General features: G+C 38.2%; 1 protein-coding gene across 1 annotated transcript in view; it reads left to right on the forward strand.

Annotated features, from left to right (window-relative positions):
• Positions 1–486: 486 nt before the first annotated feature.
• LSM12 (LSM12 homolog) overlaps positions 487–24,184 on the forward strand; it is a 44,804-nt gene continuing 21,106 nt past the window's right edge. The window contains exons 1-3 of the mRNA XM_053694431.1: positions 487–644; positions 5,438–5,571; positions 13,398–13,507. Coding sequence (XP_053550406.1) covers positions 524–644; positions 5,438–5,571; positions 13,398–13,507 — 365 coding nt within the window. The 5' untranslated portion in view covers positions 487–523. The remainder of the gene's footprint in view (positions 645–5,437; positions 5,572–13,397; positions 13,508–24,184) is intronic.

The raw sequence follows: 24,184 nt of genomic DNA on the forward strand, positions 1-24,184 counted from the left end.
TACATACCCAGTATGATATAAACAAAAACAGTTAAAAAAATTAAACAAAATCACAAGAATTAAAATGCTCACGCTACAGAACAATATCATCTGCACAATCACCGAGCAGAACAAATAAAACACAGACCTAACCCCAAGTTTAACTAAAATTAAAGTTAAAAGTGCATTTCACAGCATGGCGTTTCTATTAACTTCATAAAGATTATGTTCACAAAATGACCAATACAACATCAAGCTGTTGGCCACCACCTCTTAATATTGATAACCAGATGAGAGTAGCCACAACCACGTAAACCGGAGAGCCAATGCATTGCCCACTACGAGCAAATTGCCACCACTTTGAAACCCCAAGAATCAATGCCCATTGCCCTCCACAAGATGGTGGAACGATTATAGTGAGGGTTGGGCGTGGCCACATTTGGTCGCCTTGGCGATTTTCCCGGCAGCCTTCACGCTGACGCTGTGCATTAGCTTGCGCGCTGAGGTCGGAACAGCTTTTCACGTCACGTAGGCCGGCAGGAACATGGCGGCTCCGGGGGAATACTTCAGCGTCGGCTCCCAGGTCTCATGCCGGACGTGCCAGGAGCAACGATTGCAGGGAGAAGTCGTGGCGTTCGACTACCAGAGCAAGATGTTGGCTCTCAGTATCCTTAATTCACTGGGCTTAAGGTGGATACAGGAACTCTTGGAGCATGAGGATAAGATACATAGGAGTGAGAGAGGACACGGCCGTAGATAGATGGGTGCTAGTACGTAAAACGGCGATTCAACGGGAAACAGTAGACTGAATGTGCTGAGGTGGGAGTTTATGTGTTTGAAATGAGGGAGTATCATCGATTTAAGGAAGGCTTTGATAGATGGCATGGGAAATATTTGAGCGAGAGAAGTGTTTGGCTGCATGTGGAAGCGATTTATATAGAAGGACACTGAATAAATACTGGTAGAGTTTTTTTTTTTTTAACGTCATTTCGCAGTTGCCCATACTGGGCACGGTTTTTACGGTTTAAACTATTGTGATGCCAATTCGTCCAAACGGATATACTAAACCTATGCGGAAACCTAGAATTCACTAGAGGAAAGAGAACTATTGAATATTGTGAGTTGTGTAGTCTGGGTTCGTAAAACTGGTATGCGTGGTTCTTGTACTACGATGTAGTCTTCCTTTCTTCATAGATGTGTGTAGTAAACATGTGGTTTGTACCCGATCTTGAGGAATTGCTCATAGAAAGGTAAGACCTAGTCCTTTACCTGGTTAGAGACTATGTGCAGGGTTTATATTTTAATAGTATGCATTTAGCTATTGTCTTTGGCTGGCAAGTGGTTAGCCAAATGTATTTGGTGTCCTAAAATTGACGGGTGAAGTGTGAATTAATCATGGTAATTAGGAGTGTATATGATGCAGTTTGTTTTAGAGGACTAATGTCAAGTGTTTTGTTATCGTTTTGAATACGCTGGTTGCATGAGTCCACTTGGTTGTGTTATCTGCTACACATTCAGCAAATTAAGGCAAGGAACAAGTATTGGGTTTTTATTTTAATAGTCCCCCTACCCCTTGTTGAAATTAAATATTGTTGTATGTTAAATGATCAATTAACTACAGCTATTCTAATATTAAGCGCCCTATTTATTGGGTACTTTAAAGGGGTATGAAACCAATTTTTTTTTCTCTCTCTGATTTAGACAGAGCATGCAACTTTCTAATTTACTCCTATTTTCTTTTTTGGTATCTTGATTTGAAAAGCAGGAGTGTAAGCTTAGGAGCCAGCTTATTTTTGTTTCCAGGGTGCTTATTGGTGTCTAAATGTAGCTACCAATCAGCAAGCACTACCCAGGGTCTTTAAAGTGATGGTAAACTCAAGCTTATGAAGTTTAAAACTTTGGAAGTACTCCTCTGTATGTGCACAGTGATGCCTGTTTTTTTTTTTTTTTTTTCAATGAAAATATTGCTTTTTAAAGCCGCTCTGTTACCTGTGCCCCGGCCGCCTCTGTCTAAAAATGTCTGTAATCTCAATTTGACAGACAGGTGCATCGTCCAATAGGGACTGCACCATATGCCCTATGTCAGTCTAGTAGATGCAGTATGTACGCTCCCATGCTGGTGATTCAAGCAGAATCGCCAGAATTACAACTATACAAATGTAGTTTTAGCTCCAATCTTACAGCTGCTTATAGTGAACATGAACAGTGAATCTTCCTGTCAGTAACTGTTCACTGCAGCAGTGAAAACGGCACTAATTTTTTCTTCTAAAATGAAGGGCTGAAGGCTGTGCTAAAGAGTCTCCCCATGAACCACAGGAGTAAATAGGTGCCGTTTTGACCTCTGCAGTGAACAGTGAATCGCTACTGACAGGAAGATTCACTGTTCACTATAAGCAGCTGTAAGATTGGAGCTAAAACTACATTTGTATAGTTGTAATAATGGCAATTCTGCTTGAATCACCAGCATGGGAGCGTGCATACTGCATCTACTAGACTGACATAGGGCGTATGGTGCAGTCCCTATTGGACGATGCACCTGTCTGTCAAATTGAGATTACAGACATCTTCAGACAGAGGCGGCCGGGGCACAGGTAACGGAGCAGCTTTAAAAAGTAATATTTTCATTGAAAAAAGTTTTATTTAAAAAAAAAAAAAAAAAAAAAATCAGGCATCACTGTGCACATACTGAGGAGTACTTCCAAAGTTTTAAACTTCATAAGCTTTAGTTTACCATCATTTTAACCAAAAATGGGCCAGATCCTATGCTTATATTCCTGCATTTTCAAATATAGATATCAAGACAACAAAGAAAAAATACTGTAGAAGTAAATTAGAAAGTTGCTTAAAATTGCATTCTCTATCTGAACCATGAAAGGAAAAAAAATGGGTTTTATATCCCTTTAAGCAATAATATATAATGCTATTTTGTTGAACTTTTTTTGTAATCGCTGTTTTTTTTTAAGCTTTTTAGAGATTATCCCTCTAAATTTGTCATTAACTTCAGTCCTTGACAAATCTCACGAACTAGTATGCCAGTGCTCCTACAATTTTCTTCTGGCTGCTAACTTTTTTTTTTAGCTATACTAATACAATTACTTTCATGTCTCTTAAAAATGGCTGACAAACTACTCCACATTTTCATTAGTTTACAAGTTTAACATACTTTTGTTAACACTTGGCCCTATTGTGATCCTGGGCAGTATAAATCTACTAAAAACTAGGGCTGCAACAACTAATTTGTAAGATTGATCATAAAAATAGTTGTCAAAGAATCTCATTATCAATTAGGTGGTCAGCAATTAGTTGGTAAATTGCACAGCACCAGCTGCTTCAATCCGATGAACTCCTGCACATGGTATTGTGCAAACATTTTTTTTCCTATCCGATTAATCGGATGGTTATTGTCCGATTAATCGGATAGAAAAGATTAAACAAAATAAATAAATTCAATTTTTTTGCACAATCTTAGTTGCAGTAGATCAGCAGATTATAGCAGCTGGTGCTGTGCAACTGACCAACTAATCGCTGACCACCTAATTGATAATTAGATTTGTTGACAACTATTTTTTATGATCAAATTTACTGATTAGTTGTTGCAGCCCTACAAAACATAAATGGCGGTGTAGCATTTCTGAAGTCTTGTCTCTTGCTCAGCAACTTTTCCAGACTTTTCTTCAGAATATTCTTGGGTAGTCCTAAAACGTTTCTTTTGATTTGAATTTGCTAAACTCCTAACTTAAAGACACCACTCCAAATGTCTTTCATCTTTCATATCAGTCGCATTTAAACATGGCGCCTGCCTTTTTTTTTTTTTTTTTGCTTGAAATAAAAATCAAAACCTTTGTAAAAATGTAACTTGAAACTTATACATCTAAATAAGCGGTTTACTTCCTTCTATTGCTTATACGGTTGCCCGATACCGATACTAGTATCGGTGCCAATACCAAGTATTTGCATGAGTACTTGTACTCGTGCAAATGCACCGATACTTAAACCGATACCTCCAATTCCTATCCATACACCATCTTGTGGCATTTTTCAAACTGCATGTTCCCATTTCTTTTTAAGCTGGAGTGGATACTTAATTAAAAATTGTTCTGCCAATACAAATTGCTGTTATTTGTATTATTGTACACCAGAGCAGTCATTCAGACAAACCCCTTAAGTACTGGGCAGTTAATAAACTGAGATTTAATTGCCCAAAATATCTTTCTGACCCATGCAGTAGTGTGAAAAGTGAAAGACTGTTCAGCTTAGTGTCAAACGTCCTTGCTGTTAGCAGAAACAGACTTCTAGCTGAACATGCAGAGATGCTTCTGTTCCTGGATAAGAACGTTCCACTAACTTTTGAATACATATTCTAATTGCTAGATTGCCTGTTATACTACTAGTTCTCCTCTTGCACAATTATGCTCAAAACATACTGTACTCTGAGGAACAACCTTAGCCAGGGATGGACTGGGAATAAAAAGCAGCCCTGGAAAAATATGAAGACCAGCCCTATTTTCTTTTGAGTCAGTAGAATGCAAATGCCCCATTTCTCTGAGGATTACTGGGATACTCCTACCTCAATATTATTTTCAGAATTAAATTATATTACTTTGTATTAAGTACAAATGTTAGATTGATGAGTTATATAGGCACCCTACAACCCAATTGCATCCAGTAATCCCCCCTTTAAATTGTAGCTTTCCAGCCCTAGCTACTGCAGCTGTTATTTATTGTTATTATTATGTTATTGTAATATTTTTATTTATAAACATGTTCTGTAAACTTTGTGACCACAAGCACATAAAACTGTTTTATTATTTCAAAATGTCTTTTGAGATACAGTTCATAATTATAAAGAAGCCATCTTAAATCATTACTCTGTAATGTTCTAGGTAAACTGTCATGACATAAAAAAGTATCGGTACTTGTACTCGGTCTTAAAAAATGGTATCGGTGCAACCCTAATTGCTTATTTGTCCATATACACACAACTGAAAGTTCTAATCAGACCCTTGTGGGACACTAAAGTCAATACTTTCCAATTTACTTCCATTATCTTTATATGCACACTTTGAGGCCCCAGCTACTACTGTGCATGTGCAAGATTTCAGTATTTACATATGTCAGTCTGTGATTGTCTAATGGCTGTCACTTGACACAGGGCTGTCAAATTAAAGCAAATTTAAATTTGTCAAAAAACAAAAACACTACTGCTCATTGAACATTAAGAGTAAGCTCTATTGCATTTTCATTATGTAATTGGTTATGTGGTTATTTTGTATTTCAATATAATTTTAAACCTAAGCATTAGGGGGAGTTTTCTAACAGCGACTTTTTGAGCAATGTCAAGTGAGATTAATTTAATTATTGTAATGACCTTTATTATACGCAAGTATTTTAATAGGGAATATTTGTAGTTCTATGCCTCTAGATTAGAATGTTATTTCCTTAACGACAATGCCTGCAGAGTGTCCCTCATCTAATGGAAAACCAAACCATGCTGATATCCTACTACTTAACTTGGCATATGTATCTGATGTGGAAGTGCTGCATGACCGCACACAGACCCCTCCACCTCTTGCCTCCCTCAACATTAGCAAGGTGAGTATTTGCAATTCTTGTCATTGTATTTTATAGCAGCAATGGCAAACTGGTGGCCCAAGTGCTACATGCGATCCTCTGCGATAGTTTTTGCAGCCCCCCGGAAAATGTGTGCCATAGTTTTTCTGACTTAAGGGAAAAATGTGTGTTTTTTGGGGCGACTGAAAATAAATGTAAATAAATACATCTGGAAGGAGTGATAGCAAACAGTGTGTACCTTGCAGCTTTACCTAAATCTATACTTGTGCCACTGGATTGTTTTTAGGAAACAAAAAAACAAACCTATTTTCTCAAGTTTTAGAACAGTAATTTTTCTAAAGAAAGAAGCTTCATTTAAATTGTAGATTGCTTCAGAGGCATTTTTGTGTTTTACTTTACTGTTTATAACCTTTTTTTCTTTTTTTTTAATGTTTTTGTCAGTCACATTACTGACGGCAATCCAATCCATACCAATGTATAGTTCCTTATTTTCACCTAAAGTTTTGTTAATGAGCTTTCTCCTCGGTGTGATGCTTCATATTTAAGCATTTTTTTTTTTTTTTGTAACTATAAAATGTTTGCTTTTGAAACTTTCAATACGGGGTTGTCAATAAAGTTACTTTGTTAGCCATATAAAAATAGAATTAATACAATATCAAATCTACTACTGTGGGAACATGACTTGAGAATAACGAAACCTATAGAAGAAGAATAGCACTCCATTCCCCCCCCCCCCCCCCTTTATTCAAATAAAGGACTACTTAGCGCAGACCTTAAAGGGACACTGTACCCATTTTTTTTCTTTTGTGATTCAGACAGAGCAGACTATTTTAAGCAACTTTCTAATTTACTCCTATTAACAATTTTTCTTCGTTCTCTTGCTATCTTTATTTGAAATAAAAGCCATCTAAGCTTTTTTGGGTTAAGAACTCTGGACAGCACTTTTTGATTGGTGGATGAATTTTTTTCCACCAATCAGCAAGGACAACCCAGGTTGTTCACCAAAAATGGTCCGGCATCTAAACCTAGATTCTTGCATTTCAAATAAAGATACCAAGAGAATAAAGAAAATTTGATAATAGGAGTAAATTAGAAAGTTGCTTAAAATTTCATACTTTATCTAAATCACGAAAGAAAAATATTTGGGTTCAGTGTCCCTTTAAGGACAATGCAAATCAATATTCAGGTGGTATTTAACACAAATCCAATCAGCACACACACATTGAAAGGAAGTTCTCAAAATTGCTACAGGGGTTACTCAGAAAGGGGCACATATATTCACATGTGAGAATGCCCACAAATAAGGGAACTTTGGTCAAAAGTCTCTAGCTTCCTAGGGGAACTATTAGAGGAACTATTAGAGGAACAAATAGAGGTTTAGACTTCTCAGGCATTGTTAAATGAGAAAAATGAAAGATTTAATTTCCATGTGAATATATTCCTTAAAATTTATACTATAGTTAGGACAAGCATTGACAAACATTGAAAAGTTGGATTACCAGAGTGGAATGAGATATTAACCAGTATCGATAACGCAGTGTATCATAACAATTAAACTGGAGTATGTTAGTCCTGTAGGGAAAAGGAAATGGATCCTACTAATCCATATGTAAAATTTTGGTTAGGGAATGTCAGTTATAAATTTTAGTTTCCACAGGGACATTCTATTTTGTGTTATTTACATTAATGTTTTTTCTTTTTGTTTTGTTTTCCCTTGCCTTGTAAACCTGAAAACTAAGAAACCTGTTTTGAACTGGACATTTCATGTATGACACAGTTGAATTAGTATTAATCTACCATTGTCTTTATTATACTAAATTTGTGTACAATGCATGTATATCATTCTTTTTGTTAATGTATATGTGAACCTGTTTTGACATGGTCTCAATAAAAAACTATTTCAATAAAAAATATGATTAATATTAAGTATAGTTTTTAAGTTTGACCCAACCAAGTGTCCCGATAGCTTGCAGCCTAAAAGTACTCAGTTGGCAATGTGTTTCTGCCCTTCGCTCAACTGGAAAGAATTATTCAAATTTCAGCACTTCCCGGAGTTGGTACAAGGTGGTTGTTTCTTTTTTTTTTTTATATATATATATATATATATATATATATATATATATATATATATATATATATATATATATATATATATATATATATATATATATATATATATATATATAGTTTTTTTATAAACGTAATGTAAAAAGTGGGTAACTTTTATCTGTGATGTCCTTATAACACTAAACAGATTCGTCTTTGAAATTTAGGCCTTCACATATTTGTTTTTCTTTTAATTATATATAGTGGACAAAGACTATTTCCTCACTGGACTTGTGTATACCAATATCCGAGGATATATTTGCAATATAACTCATGTAGTTAATTAGGATTACGTTAGCACAGTTTTCAATGACTACCCCCACTACCACTTGGAGGGGCAAATCCATACCTGTTATTGAAGAAAACAGTTAGCCACTATAATTTTGTCGACAAAACAAGCATGGTTTTGTATTATCTTCTCTGCTGTAGGGTTAAGATGTAAAGTCTGCCGTGCGCACCTCAATTATTTAAAATTGTGAGTTTTCTAATTCCAATTACAGAGAAAAGGGGCAAAAATAACAAGTGCATTTTTATTACATACTATTGAACATTTTATTAGTCTTAGGGCCAGATTACAAGTAGTGCATTAAGTTACTCGCGAGCGAAAAGTTATTTATTGCGTGTGTTTGCACACATTTGGTTTACTGTTTGGATTACAAGTTAAAAGTAAACTTGATTTACGCTAGAATGATTAGAGCTCTGGTTGTTTCACAAAACACATTACAAAGTAGTTACAAGCATAACACTATCTAATAAAAATATATCAAAAATATAGTGCAGAAAAAGATATGAGGCCTCAGGTGTTAGGGGGAAAAAAGGCATGCAAAGGGCTTAAAACAGATACATACATGTTTGAAAAAGCCCAATACAGACGAAACGCGCCAGATGGTTGGACTAATGGGAGCTCCTTAATTTTTAACTAGTTCTCCGCATCAGAGTTGATTCTCCCTGTTGCGGCACTTAAACATTACACACACTGCTAATGTGATGTGTATACCACTGTCACACATTTTGCAGACGCTCTTATGTTACTAGTCATATGAGATTAACCTGGATATACCAGGATTCAAGACTTATTTTAGTGGTTACCAGTTGTTTGTTTCTTTTTTTTTTTTTATTTACACGAACGCTACTGTGAAATATGTTCCAGTAGCGATAATACTAGGCTAGCTATTCATCTTGTTAAAGGGCCACTGTAAGTAAATATTTTCTATGCCTGTTACTAACTAACTGCCCCAAATACGCTTTTTATCAATAGCATTTCATTAACATATCTCTACCGTATATCAGAAATCTTGTCTGCAAATTTAATTGTTTTCCAAACCCACTCTGTGGGTATCCTTTGCTCTGTACCAATCCGTTTACAATACCTAGGTTTCAAAATGGCGCTTTAAACACAAATTTATTGGTTTAAGTATTTTGAACACTTAGTGCTGAAAATAGTGGGCAGGATAATGTGACATCATCAGCGAATAAAAGATATAACTTTTAGAACGTTATGAAACTTTGTTTTGGAGAAAATATAGGTCATTAGGTTTTAATTAATGTTTATTAACTTTAATATGTTAGTTGTTTAGCTTAAAAATTATAACTGAAAGTAATCCTTTAATAATACCTCTTACTGTGAAAAATGTTCCAGTAACGATAATACCAGTGTATCTCAGTGGGGTGCCATCTTTTCACCTGGCTTTAACGAAGCTCCAGTATACCTAACCAAGTAACACTATGAACAGCACATAACTAGTGGAATTTGTGTTTTTGTAAGTCACTGTCCAATTTTATACTTTGAGTGGTAGATCGCTATCTGAAACACCAACTTAGAGTAGGTATTGCGTATATTACATTCTGCTATTTCCCGTAATTATAATGATCAGAACTACCAAACGGATCGAATAAGAGAGCATAAGGGATATCTGTACTGAGTGCTATAGCTTTAATCTAATCAATTGTTCTAATCCACTTTTTGTACCATTATACTAATCGGCTAATACGTGTTATGCTCTTGACAGCCATGTACATTGTCACTATTTCTGAGAAGATATTTTTATCACTGTGAAAGATGTTCCAGTAATATTAATACTAATGTATCTCAGAGTGTTGATTTTGATTTACCCAGCTTTAACGGAGCTCTATTAAATCTTACTAAGCAACACTGTGAAAAGCACACAATAGTGGAACTTATACTAATGTAATTCACTATTTATTTTTAACTCTTAAGTTGGAGTTTGCTAATTTATAATACTTATTCAAGGTGGACATCCTGTATATAGCACTGTTATTCCCCATAGAGATCCTGGCATGAATGGCTCTATTAAGAGAGCATAAGGGATACTAGCGCTTTATGGCTACAACTTCACGTTTAACCACCAGCTGTTCGTATCACTTTTATTAATCGGCTGCTACTTTTGTATACAACTAACATCTGTTTACAACATTATAGATAGTTACCATTACCTAGCTATTACTACAGCCTATTATGCACTCGGGGATGACTCTAGACCTACTTTTATCATTTTTAATAGCGACTTTGCTGTAAAATTTTGTTCCAGCAAAAGGGGAAAATATTTTACCCAAGACCAGAACCCCATTACTTTTTATAAGGGGCATATCCTAAGTTTATATTCTTGGGTTATTATCTTCATATGCACCTTATTTACGGAAGGAAATAACCCTGGCCATAACTCTAACAAGCATCCTCAGATCCACTGTGTGGCAGTATTGTTTACAATAGACACTGCAATTCTCTTACGATTTACAAGGATATTATACCATTGTATCCATTAAGGGTTGATTCCTATGTATTGTATTAACGAATACACGAGTTGAAGCACAACACATCTATATATGTATATTATTGGTGTAACACTCCAACTACAGGTGTAATCTTGAACCCTATTTAGTGGCAATTCTGTATCTCGCATGTGTATTTATATCACTTTTGTAACTACTGGATCACCAGCAGCTGACACCTTTTTTTTACCATTTGTGACTTGATATAATATATATCTCAAGCGTGCCCGTTTTATTGCCTTTTTTTTTTTTTCCATATGACCTGCTTTTACTAACTTCAATTATTCAGATTGATCCAGCCATCTCATACGTAACCACTTTTTATTACCTGTGAACTTATATAGATCCTTATATTAGTGACTAGTACCCTCTTGTGTCCGCACAGCTTACCTTCCTGATTGTCTCATTTTGTTTACTTACTAATGGCAATACAATCAGGATCATTGATTTCTTCAACTCTGTTGTTGGTTTTTATTTGTATCTTTTTGGGCCCCTTTTTTAATGTACATATTAAGTTATATTTTAATTATTTTGTGTTCTTCCCTCTATAGTCTTGGCATAGAGTGCTACAAGTGCAGCCTTCTCCGTGGGTTTCTATTTCCCACTATTAGTACTTTTCTATGAACCTCTGCACAGCACCATTCGTCATTCATTTACCAATATTAGAGGCCTACTCTTTGGTATCTCACTAATGATTGAAATCAGGGGAGATTGCTGTTGTGGTGCCATTGTCATCTTGTATACATACATACGTCTAAATATGTGTATGTATTTATGTGTGTTTGGTGTTAGCATACACATAAACACACACACATACACACAAGCGCACACACGTTTTGAGAATTAGAAAGTCTATAATTTTCAGAAATAAGTTGCGTGAAAAAAGGGGCAAAATAATTAAAAGTATTGAAATAAAATAAGTTTACATGTCAGATTATTTCCGAGCTTTATTCTCTTGGTGTCCATTGTTAAAAAGCATACATAGGATCAGAAACAATGCACTACTTTGAGCTAGCTGCTTGGCACAAAAGATACCAAGAGAATGAAGCAATTTGATAACATAAGTAAATCTGACAATTTGTATGCTTTATCTGAAAACCAAAAGTTTTTCTTTCATGATTGTTCCTTTACGGTGTATTTCTCGACTGTTTATTTTATAACCTTTTTGCTGTGAAGAAAAGGGGCATGTTATTTCTGCAGACAAAAATTCAGTTTTGAGAACTACAAAACCAATAATGTTATAATATCTTTCAGATAGAAAAAATGCCCCAAATTATCTGACAAACCTCTGGGAGAGTATTACATTGTGTATGGGTTAATAGAATTAATTTACCAAAAATGTAAGCATTACAGCCATGAATATACAGCATCTTGCTATAGACTTAAAAACTAATCTATATTTCAGGATGCATAACCTTTTATATTTTAATGTATCTTAAATAGAAACAATAAAAAAATAATTCCCATTTAAAAATAATAATAAATCCTATTGAAAGGGACAGTCTACTCCGAAATGTTTATTGTTTAAAAATATAGATAATCCCTTTATTACCCATTCCCTTGTTTTGCAAGCCAACACGAATATATTAAAGGGACATGAAACCCAAATTTTTTTTCATGATTTAGACAGAGCGTACAATTTTTAAACAACTTTCCAATTTACTTCTATTTAATTTGCTTCCTTCTCTTGTTATCCTTTGCTGAAAGGTTTATCTAGGAAAGCTCAGGAGCAGCAAAGAACCTAGGTTATAACTGCTGATTCGTGGCTGCATTTGTATACTGATTGTCATTGGCTCACTCATGGGTTCAGTCAGTATGCAGTAGTGCATTGCTGCTCATTTAACAAAGCATACCAAGAGAACGAAGAAAAATTGATACAAGTAAATTAGATGCTTTAAATTGCATGCTCTATCTGAATTTTGAAAGAGAAAAAATTTGTGTTTCATATCCCTTTTTAATATAATTTTTACCTTGGTGATTACCTTGTATCTAAGCATTTGCAGACTGCCCCTTATTTCAGTTCTATTTACAGACTTAATTTTAGACAATGAGCGCGATGTTATCTATGGCGCACACACGAACAAGTAGTGTCTTGCTGTGAAAAGCCATACTAATGCCTGCAGTGGCTTAGAAACAGGCAGAAATTTAGATGTTTAAAGGTTGTAAAGTATATTATGACAGCGCTGGTTGTGCAAAGCTGGGAAATGGGTAGTAAAGGTGTTTATCTTTTTAAGCAATAAAACTTTTTTAAATAAACTTTTTTTTTTTTGGGGGGGGGGGGTGTTTATTATAACTTTCATCCACCCTGCACTGTCCCTTTTTAATCTGCCAATGGAAGGATTTGGACCACTAAAATCTTTTCCGAAGCAACTTTACTGCTTTTCCTCCTGCTGACCAGTCCTTAAAGGGACATGAAACAATTTTCTTTGAGATTCAGATAAAGAATACAGTTATTTAAAAAGTTTCAAGTTTACTTCTTTTAGCAAATTTGCTTTGTTCTCTTGTTCTTTGTTGAAGAGATATCTAAGTAGGTAGCATACACGTTTGGAGCACTGCATGACAAATAGTACTGCTGCCTAGTGTTCTTGCTTATGTATAACTGTAGCAAAACTGCTTCCATATAGTACTGTAGACCTTACCTTTTCCAAAAAAGAGAACAAGAAAACTAAGACCATTTAATAAGAGAATAACATTTTATAAAAAAACTTTCTAATTTACTTCTATCTGAATCATGAAGGAAAATGTTTGAGTTTTATGTCCCTTTAATGCTCATCTGATAATACTTTCTCCAGCACCTTATTCATCTGCTGAGGTAGGTAAAGTCCAAATGACCTCCGTTCATGGACATGTAGTTAGATGGTAGAAGTAAAAAATCCAGCTTTTGTTGTATCCGTTTTATTCTATGTTCTTCATAACTCCTGTTTTTTTTTTTTTTTTTTTTTTTCTTTCAGCTCGCTAGCAGAGCCCGATCAGAGAAGGAAGAAAAGCTGAGCCAGGCTTATGCCATCAGTGCTGGGGTGTCCCTGGATGGACAACAGCTATTCCAAACCATTCACAAGACGTGAGTAGCATTCATTCTCTTGTTCATTTCTAAAGATGTAAAATGTTTTATATGTGCCTCTAGTAGGAAAGCCCTGACCCATAGCTATTGGTAACATTGCATATTTCTATAGTCCTAGTGCACATTTACAAGGTCTGAAAGGGTTGTGCCCTGGGTTTATCGCCAACATCTGGATGGCTGGCATGACTGCTTGGAACAGCACTGTTGGACAGTGTGCAGTAAACTGTAAAGGGCCACCTGTCTTTGGAAATCTATTAAATATGGCAAACTGACTCATTTTATCTCTCTAGATCAGGAGTATCAAGCTCATGGTTTCCGAGGGCCACTGGCCAAGTATTCTCCCATGGAGGAACACTTGAACAGAGTTAGTGCTCTGGAACTGGGTATACAATAAACTGGAAGAGACATTTACCTAATTAGTAGTGCATGGTAGGAAGTATAGTACACAATAGACATACACAGTGTATATTTATCTTGTGAGTGCCAAGTGAAGTGATCATTCTCCAGCTGAATAGAAATTGATATTTATCCAAGCAGTACATAATGGGGGTCTACATTAGACCTGCTTGTCTTTTTTTTATTATCTTATGCCTGTATAGAACATCAACTTGTTACACCTCTTAGAACCCTAAAAAAATTGATGGGGCCAAATTAATTTGCCTAATAAATTAAAAGGGAGGGACAAATGTAACTATCTTGAGGGCTGCATATGGCCCCAGGGCCAGTTCTTTGAGACCACTACTCCTAGAGAGAACATTTGTTCATCATAAACACTTTAGTTTTTGTCCTGAGGCAAAGCTATTGGTTTAAAGGGAGTGGGGACATAAAACCCTAAATTCTTTCTTTAACCCTTTGAGTGCTAATGACGGCTCAGAGCCGTCACAGAGTTTCTCACTCTGGTGCTAATGACGGCTTAGAGCCATCATGAGCTTTCTCCCACCTTGAGGGAGATCTGGGGGCTCCTAACTGCTCCTACTCCGGCGATCATGCCTGTAGGGTGACAGGCATCACCGGGGCTTCACATGATGTGTGGTGACGTCACACGTGATGTCACCGCAACTTTATACTTAACAATGTTAAGTATAGGAGGAGGGGGCATGCTGCTTAGAAGCCTGTATCTCAGGCATCTAAGCAGCTACAGACCCACAAGACCAACTGTTGGAAAGGTAATCGCCTAACCTTTCCAACAGTGTGAGTCTTGGGTCTGTAAAAAAAAAAAAAATTCTTTTTTTTTCTTTTGCAAGATGTACAGAGTCCACGGATTCATCCTAACTTGTGGGATATTGTCCTTCCTGACAGGAAGTAGCAAAGAGAGCACCACAGCAGAGCTGTCTATATAGCTCCCCCCTTAACTCCACCCCCCAGTCATTCTCTTTGCTGGCTCTAAGCAGGAAGGGTAAAGAGAAGAGGTGTTAAACTGTTAGTTTTATTTTATCTTCAATCAAGTGTTTATTTTTAAATGCTACCGGTGTTGTACTATTTACTCTCAGGAAGGACATGGATGAAGATTTCTGCCTGGAGGATGATGATCTTAGCATTTGTTACTAAGGTCCACTGCTGTTCCCACAGAAGCTGAGGAGTACAGGAAAACTTCAGTGTGAGGAACGGTTTCTTGCTATACAGCAATGAGGTATGTTCAGTCATATTTTCTGCAGAGACTGTGTTAACTCAGAAAGGCTGACAGTGTCCCCATTAGGGGAAGGGTAAGCAGTAATCCTAGTGTTATCAGATGTTTTTACTAGCTTGCATAAAGGGTTAATTTTTTTTGTGGGCACTCAGTTTATGTGAATTTGGGACAAACGTTTGTGTCTGGGAGTAACGTTTTATGGGACATTTGCTTGAGGGTACTTTGGGGTTGTTTATAACCCACATGGCTTTCAGGCAGGGTTTGTTAGTTTTATGTATGCCCCAGCAACATCGAGTGAAGTGGGCGGGGCCTACATTTACAAGCAGCAAGCAACTTCTCATGAGGTCCTGATAGTCTTCTGAGGGACTAATTGAAGCTTTAAACCCCATATTATCGCTTCCTAAGGGCAGGTAGGGCCACAGCAGAGCTGTGGCAAGGTGCTTTAGGGGTTTTTAACCGGTTTTAGACAATTATCAATCCGGTTTTTTCATTTGGGGGGTCTATTGCTTTTTTACTTGTGGTGCAATCCTTCTAAAGCTTAGTGGGTACACTGTTAAAATGTCGGAATTTTTTAAACCATTTTACCCTGTTTTGCAGTTTGTGTATGCCTTTTTTTTCTCTTAAAGGTACATTACCGTTTTTGCAAATTGTGTTTTTTTTTCATTAAAGTGTTTTCCAAGCTTGCTTGCTTCATTACTAGCCTGTTAAACCTGTCTGACACTGAGGAAACTCATTGTTCAATTTGTTTAGAAGCCATTGTGGAACCCCCTCTAAGAATGAGTCCCAATTGTACTGATATGTCTATAAATTGCAAACAGCATATTTTGACTTATAAGAATTTGGCATTAAATGATTCTCAGACAGAAGGAAATCGGGTTTCGCCATCTAGGTCTCCCCAAGTGTCACAACCAGTTACGCCCGCACAAGTGACGCCAAGTACTTCTAGTGCGTCTAATTCTTTAACCTTGCAAGATATGGCTTCAGTTATGAATACTACCCTCACATAGGTTTTATCTAAACTGCCAGGGTTGCAAGGAAGCGCAGTAGCTCTGAGTTAAGAACAAATACTGAGCCTTCTGACGCTTTAGTAGCCGTATCCGATATTCCTTCACAATGTTCTGAGGTAGGGATGAGGGATTTGCTGTCTGAGGGAGAGATTTCTGATTCAGGAAAGATGTTCCCTCAGTCAGATTCAGATATGACGGCATTTAAATTTAAGCTAGAGCACCTACATTTATTGTTCAGGGAGGTTTTAGCTACTCTGGATGATTGTGACCCTATTGTCGTTCCAGAGAAATTGTGTAAAATGGACAAATATTTAGAGGTTCCTGTTTACACTGATGGTTTTTCGGGACCCTAAGAGGATTTCGGACATTGTTACTAAGGAGTGGGATAGACCAGGTATTCCGTTTGCTCCCCCCTCCTGTTTTTAAGAAAATGTTCCCCATTTCTGACACCATAAAGGACTCATGGCAGGCGGTCCCTAAGGTGGAGGGAGCTATTTCTACTCTGGCTAAGCGTACAACTATACCTATTGAATACAGTTGTGCTTTCATTGATCCTATGGATAAAAAGTTAGAGGGTCTCCTAAAGAAAATTTTTGTTAATCTTCTACAACCTATAGCATGCATTTTTCCGGTAACCACTGCAGCTGCTTTTTGGTTTGAGGCTCTAGAAGAGGCTCTTCAGATGGAGACCCCACTAGATGATATTTTGGACAGAATTAAGGCCCTTAAGTTGGCTAATTCTTTTATTTACAGAATCAAACAGGAGAGGGCTTCAGTGATTTTGATAGCACCTGCGTGGCCATGCAGGACTTGGTATGCAGACCTTGTGGACATGTCATCTCTGCCACCATGGACTCTGCCACTGCGACGGGACCTTCTGATTCAAGGTCCATTCAAAAATCCAAATCTAATTTCTCTGCAACTGACTGCTTGGAGATTGAACGCTTGATTTTATCAAAGCGGGGTTTCTCTGAGTCTGTCATAGATACCTTGATTCAGGCTCGAAAGCCTGTCACCAGCAAAATCTATCATAAGATATGGCGTAAATATCTTTTTTTTGGTGCGAATCCAAAGGCTACTCATGGAGTAAGATCAGGATTCCTAGGATTTTGGCCTGTCTTCAAGAAGGATTGGAGAAAGGATTGTAAGCTAGTTCCTTAAAGGGACAGATATCTGCTTTGTCTATCCTATTACACAAGCGTCTGGCTGATGTCCTAGACGTTCGGGCTTTTTGTCAGGCTTTAGTTAGAATCAAGACTGTGTTTAAACCTGTTGCTCCGCCATGGAGTCTAAATTTAGATCTTAATGTTCAAGGGGTTCCGTTTGAACCCATGCATTCCATCGATATTAAGCTTCTATCTTGGAAATTTCTGTTTTTAGTTGCTATCTCTTCAGCTCGAAGAGTTTCTGAGCTATCTGCATTACAATGCGACTCGCCTTATCTTGTTTTCCATGCTGATAAGTGGGTTTTGCGTACCAAACCTGGGTTCCTCCCCAAGGTTGTTTCTAACAGGAATATCAATCAGGAAATTGTTGTTCCTTCTCTGTGTCCTAATCCTTCTAAGAAGGAATGTCTGTTGCACAACTTGGACATGGTTCGTGCCTTGAAGTTTTATTTGCAGGCAACCAAAGATTTTCGCCAATCTTCTTCTTTGTTTGTTGTCTATGCTGGAAAGCGTAGAGGTCAAAAGGCTACGGCTACCTCTTTCCTTTTGGCTGAAAAGCATCATCTGTTTGGCTTATGAGACTGCTCGACAGCAGCCTCCTGAAAGAATTACAGCTCACTCAACTAGAGCGGTGGCTTCCACATGGGCTTTTAAAAATGATTCTTCTGTTGAACATGTTTGTAAGGCTGCGACTTTGTCTTTGCTTCATACCTTTTCCAAATTTGATACTTTTGCTTCTTCGGAGGCTATTTTTGGGAGAGTTTTTTTTTGCAGGCAGCGGTGCCTTCCGTTTAGGTTCCTGTCTTGTCCCTCCCTTCATCCGTGTCCTAAAGCTTTGGTATTGGTATCCCACAAATTAGGAGGATGAATTCGTGGACTCGGTACATCTTGCAAAAGAAAACAAAATTTATGCTTACCTGATAAATTTCTCTCTTTTGCGATGTACCGAGTCCACGGCCCGCCCTGTCTATTCAAGACAGTTTTTTTTTATTTAATGTAAACTTCAGTCACCTCCTGCACCTTATAGTTTCTCCTTTTCTTCCTTGGCCTTCAGTCGAATGACTGGGGGGTGGAGTTAAGGGGGGAGCTATATAGACAGCTCTGCTGTGGTGCTCTCTTTGCTACTTCCTGTCAGGAAGGACAATATCCCACAAGTTAGGATGAATCCGTGGACCCGGTACATCGCAAAAGAGAGAAATTTATCAGGTAAGCATAAATTTTGTTTTTTTTAAATCTTAGAAAATATTAGCACCCAGATGGGAAAGTGCTTAGCACTCAAAGGGTTAATGAATCAGATCGAGCATACATTCTAATAAACTTCCCAGTTTACTACTTTTTTTTTTTTTTTTTTTTTTTTTTTTTTTAAATAGTTTTTATTTATTGAAGTTCAATTCACGGCATACAAGCAATGTTTTGCAGAATAATCAATACAAGGAAAAAGAAAGAAATAAAAAAAGAAATCATTGCAAAATAATCACATCAACATCATATTTGCCTATGAAACTATACGCCTTCTGGATAACAAAAGGGGCCACTTTTGGGCCTCACACAAACCAAACCAAAGCTATAGACTACTATGTACCATAGGGGGCCACTTTTGGGTCCCAATTATTGAACTTCATTTTTCCTATTTTATGGGATATATGAGAGGCAAAACTGAGCCACATGATATACCTTTGCAAATTAAGTATTAGATATAATATAATGCTTTTCTTAACCTCAAACAATAACTGATATGGAGCCTCAGTGAGGACTGGCAATTTAGGGTATGTCAGGACCTTATAAATACTAGGTGACGATAGAGCAGTGGTCATGGGCGAGGCATGCAGGTTAGGGCTTGGCTTAGGAGGGTGGGGAGAAGCCACCACCAGAAGCTTTTTAGGAACAGGTAAATCTTCTGTATGGCCTAGGGTAGGAGGGGAGGGTATACTTACATATAGTTATTTGGCTCATACCTCATTCTATTTTGATACTCTTAGAGTAGGTAATGCTAAGTTAGAGAAGCCAGAAAAGTATTTGAGCCTGGCATATATGGATGAAAATGATAAACATTGTAACTTGATACATAGGGGACCGTTTTTACATAATTACTGGGTCAGAGCCATAAATGTACACAAACAGGGTATCTAACAAAAACAGTTCTGCATTGACCATAAGACATTTATATTATGTTGTCCGATTTCACACTGAATGACAGGATTTTAAGACCTGGCACTATTTACAAGTATCATATCTTCATCTATGAGTTAGAGCGCTGGACTGCAATACAATAGTTAGGTCAGATTTACAAACAACATAAAACAACCCTTTTTTGCTATTAGTACAACATTTCTCTCTAAGGTAGGTATGCCAAAATTTATAGCCTCAAGCTAGTGCAAGCATAGTAACGATCCTGAACACTTTACATGTAGACTTGGGAATTCAGGCACATTAAATGAACTGAAAGGTCTCAGTCGAATTTTTAAGACCCTGTATGTAATAGTTTGTAAGATCAGCTTGCCAGCGTCAGTTAGTTGAGAGTCTCAGGTTGAGGGCTTGAAGGTGGAGAGTTCGGGTAGGCATAAACACACAGTTCAGCTAGGTAAATGATCAAGAAAGTCACAGTCCCACACATTAAGTGACAGCGAATGGGGATATAGTAGGAGAAAGCTACCCGACTCCTGTTTTAACGGGCTCACTCCTGAGGGACATCCCTGATAATGCCTTCAGGCTCTCAGACAACTGCCTGCCTCTCCCATCGCCGCCCGACAGAGCGCTCCACATATCTGCCTCCAGACTCAGATCTAAGTGAATTGCTAAGTAGGCTGAGCGTGTCCCTTTTGTAAATGATGCGGGGATAATAGTCACGGGGGCTCTGGGTTTTATAGGACCTGTGATTTCCACCACTGTGCTCCCTATATTTGGCTCAGGTACAGTATTCTCACCCTCTGTAGAGATGTCCTCTGTATATTGATCATACACTGGGTGTATGGCTTCGACTTGATCTGAAAGACTTAAGCGTGCTTTCGCCACAGCTATGGTGCCTAGGCCCTCAACGCCGTTTGCCATGTCGAGGTGCTCCGCTCCAGAAGGCTGTAGCAGGTCCGTTATTTCCTCCTCTACCTTAGTGGGGTATACAGATTCATCCTGTAGTGAAGATTTTTGCGGCAGAGGATCCAAAGGTAAACAAGCTGATTCCCCCTCAGAGCCGCTTGTCTGTGTCGCAGCAATGGGAAAGGCATGTAGAACCATATGGGTGACCGTTTGCACGGATTGAGAGAAGTTTTCTTCCAGTTGCATAAGGTGATATTGTAGTAGCTTCTCTAACTCTTGAAGGAGTTGTGTCTCCATATTTGTTGATTGAGCAGCCGACAATGTGGGCTGCGCGACAGTGATTGCCCTTAGGAAAGTCACTGGGGGGGTTTTGAGAAGGCCTCAGCCTTTGAAAAGCTCCGGTAACCTTAAGCGCCACACAATCCCAGAGGTGGGGGTATCAAATGAGAGCTGAACCAATGTTAACCCTGGATCCAGCAGTTTGAAGCCCCAAAGATGACTTTTTCTGGCGATATTTAGTTATTACAGCCAGTTTACTACTTTTTTCTTGTGATCCTCTATTAAACGGCAATAACGTACGTTCGAAAGTGTGCACATGTCTGCAGTATTATATGGCAGCTGTTTTTCAACAATATTATATATTAGTAAGAAAAATAGATGGCAGCACGATTTGCTATCATGTAGTGCTCCAGACATGTGCAGGCTAGATTTCTCTTGTTAAGTGTATCCAGTCCACGGATCATCCATTACTTATGGGATATTAACTCCTCCCCAACAGGAAGTGCAAGAGGATTCACCCAGCAGAGCTGCTATATAGCTCCTCCCCTAACTGCCATTACCAGTCATTCTCTTGCACCCAACGAATAGATAGGATGTGTGAGAGGACTGTGGTGATTATACTTAGTTTCATACCTTCAATCAAAAGTTTGTTATTTTATAATAGCACCGGAGTGTGTTATTCCTTCTCTGGTAGAATTTGAAGAAGAATCTACCTGAGTTTTTCTATGATTTTAGCCGGAGTAGTTAAGATCATATTGCTGTTTCTCAGCCATCTGAGGAGAGGTAAACTTCAGATCAGGGGACAGCGGGCAGATTAATCTGCAAAGAGGTATGTAGCAGCTTATTATTTTCTGACAATGGAATTGATGAGAAAATTCTGCCATACCGATATAATGTAAACTCAGCCTTAAATGCAGTAGCAGCAACTGGTATCAGGCTGTCATGTATGTATATTTTACACTTCAGTATTCTGGGGAATGGCACTTCACTGGAATTATACTGTATGCATAAAACTTTAGCCTAATTTGCAGGGACTAGCAACAGGCTTTTTAATAACACTCAATTTATTAATGTTAAACGTTTTTTGCTGGCATGTAAAATCGTTTAATTTTCTGAGGTACTGGGTGAAAAAATGTTTTGGGCACTATTTTTTTCCACTTGGCAGTCGTTTTATTTAATTTATGACAGTTTACTGATCTCTCTCACTGTTAGCTATCAGGGTTAGTTATCCTTTGCTAATGGGAGCAATCCTTTGCTAAAATTGTGTTTTTTACAAAGATTTGATGCTATAACTTTTCAGTTTATTAATTTTCAACTGTCATAACTTTTTTCTGTGCTTCTTATAGGCACAGTACGTTTTCATATTATAGTAAATTACTTGAAAAGTATTTCCAAGTTGCTAGTTTATTTGCTAGTGTGTTGAACATGTCTGATTCAGAGGAAGATATCTGTGCTATATGTGCTAAAGCCAAAGTGGAGCCCAATAGAAATTTATGTACTAACTGTATTGATGCTACTTTAAATAAAAGTCAATCTGTACAAATTGAACATATTTCACCAAACAACGAGGGGAGAGTTATGCCGACTAACTCGCCTCACGTGTCAGTACCTGCATCTCCCGCTCGGGAGGTGCGTGATATTGTAGCGCCGAGTACATCTGGGCGGCCATTACAAATCACATTACAGGATATGGCTACTGTTATGACTGAAGTTTTGGCTAAATTACCAGAACTAAGAGGTAAGCGTGATCACTCTGGGGTGAGAACAGAGTGCGCTGATAATATTAGGGCCATGTCAGACACTGCGTCACAATTTGCAGAACATGAGGACGGAGAGCTTCATTCTGCGGGTGACGGTTCTGATCCAAACAAACTGGATTCAGATATTTCAAATTTTAAATTTAAGCTGGAAAACCTCCGTGTATTACTAGGGGAGGTGTTAGCGGCTCTGAATGATTGTAACACAGTTGCAATACCAGAGAAAATGTGTAGGTTGGATAAATATTTTGCGGTACCGGCGAGTACTGACGTTTTTCCTATACCTAAGAGACTTACTGAAATTGTTACTAAGGAGTGGGATAGACCCGGTGTGCCGTTCTCACCCCCTCCGATATTTAGAAAGATGTTTCCAATAGACGCCACCACACGGGACTTATGGCAAACGGTCCCTAAGGTGGAGGGAGCAGTTTCTACTTTAGCTAAGCGTACCACTATCCCGGTGGAGGATAGCTGTGCCTTTTCAGATCCAATGGATAAAAAGTTAGAGGGTTACCTTAAGAAAATGTTTGTTCAACAAGGTTTTATATTGCAACCTCTTGCATGCATTGCGCCTGTCACGGCTGCAGCAGCATTTTGGTTTGAGTCTCTGGAAGAGACACTTGAATCAGCTCCATTAGATGAGATTACACACAAGCTTAAAGCCCTTAAGTTAGCTAACTCATTTATTTCAGATGCCGTAGTACATTTAACTAAACTTACGGCTAAGAATTCCGGATTCGCCATTCAGGCACGCAGAGCACTGTGGCTAAAATCCTGGTCAGCTGACGTTACTTCTAAATCTAAATTGCTTAATATACCTTTCAAAGGGCAGACCTTATTCGGGCCCGGGTTGAAAGAAATTATCGCTGACATTACAGGAGGTAAAGGCCATGCCCTGCCTCAAGACAGAGCCAAACCTAAGGCTAGACAGTCTAATTTTCGTTCCTTTCATAATTTCAAAACAGGAAGGAGCTGTTGCTCGCTACAGACAAGGCTGGAGACCTAACCAGTCCTGGAACAAGGGCAAGCAGGCCAGGAAACCTGCTGCTGCCCCTAAGACAGCATGAATCGAGGGCCCCCGATCCGGGAACGGATCTAGTGGGGGCAGACTTTCTCTCTTCGCCCAGGCTTGGGCAAGAGATGTCCAGGATCCCTGGGCGTTAGAGATCATATCTCAGGGATACCTTCTAGACTTCAAATTCTCTCCCCCAAGAGGGAGATTTCATCTGTCAAGGTTGTCAACAAACCAAATAAAGAAAGAGGCGTTTCTACGCTGCGTACAAGATCTTTTATTAATGGGAGTGATCCATCCGGTTCCGCGGTCGGAACAAGGACAAGGGTTTTACTCAAATCTGTTTGTGGTTCCCAAAAAAGAGGGAACTTTCAGGCCAATCTTGGATTTAAAGATCCTAAACAAATTCCTAAGAGTTCCATCGTTCAAAATGGAAACTATTCGGACAATTTTACCCATGATCCAAAAGGGTCAGTACATGACCACAGTGGATTTAAAGGATGCTTACCTTCACATACCGATTCACAAAGATCATTACCGGTATCTAAGGTTTGCCTTTCTAGACAGGCATTACCAGTTTGTAGCTCTTCCATTCGGATTGGCTACGGCTCCGAGAATCTTCACAAAGGTTCTGGGTGCTCTTCTGGCGGTACTAAGACCGCGAGGAATTGCGGTAGCTCCGTACCTAGACGACATTCTGATACAAGCTTCAAGCTTTCAAACTGCCAAGTCTCATACAGAGTTAGTACTGGCATTTCTAAGGTCGCATGGATGGAAGGTGAACGAAAAGAAGAGT

Source organism: Bombina bombina, chromosome 1 (assembly GCF_027579735.1).
Source record: "Bombina bombina isolate aBomBom1 chromosome 1, aBomBom1.pri, whole genome shotgun sequence".
Taxonomy (NCBI): Eukaryota; Metazoa; Chordata; class Amphibia; order Anura; family Bombinatoridae; genus Bombina; species Bombina bombina.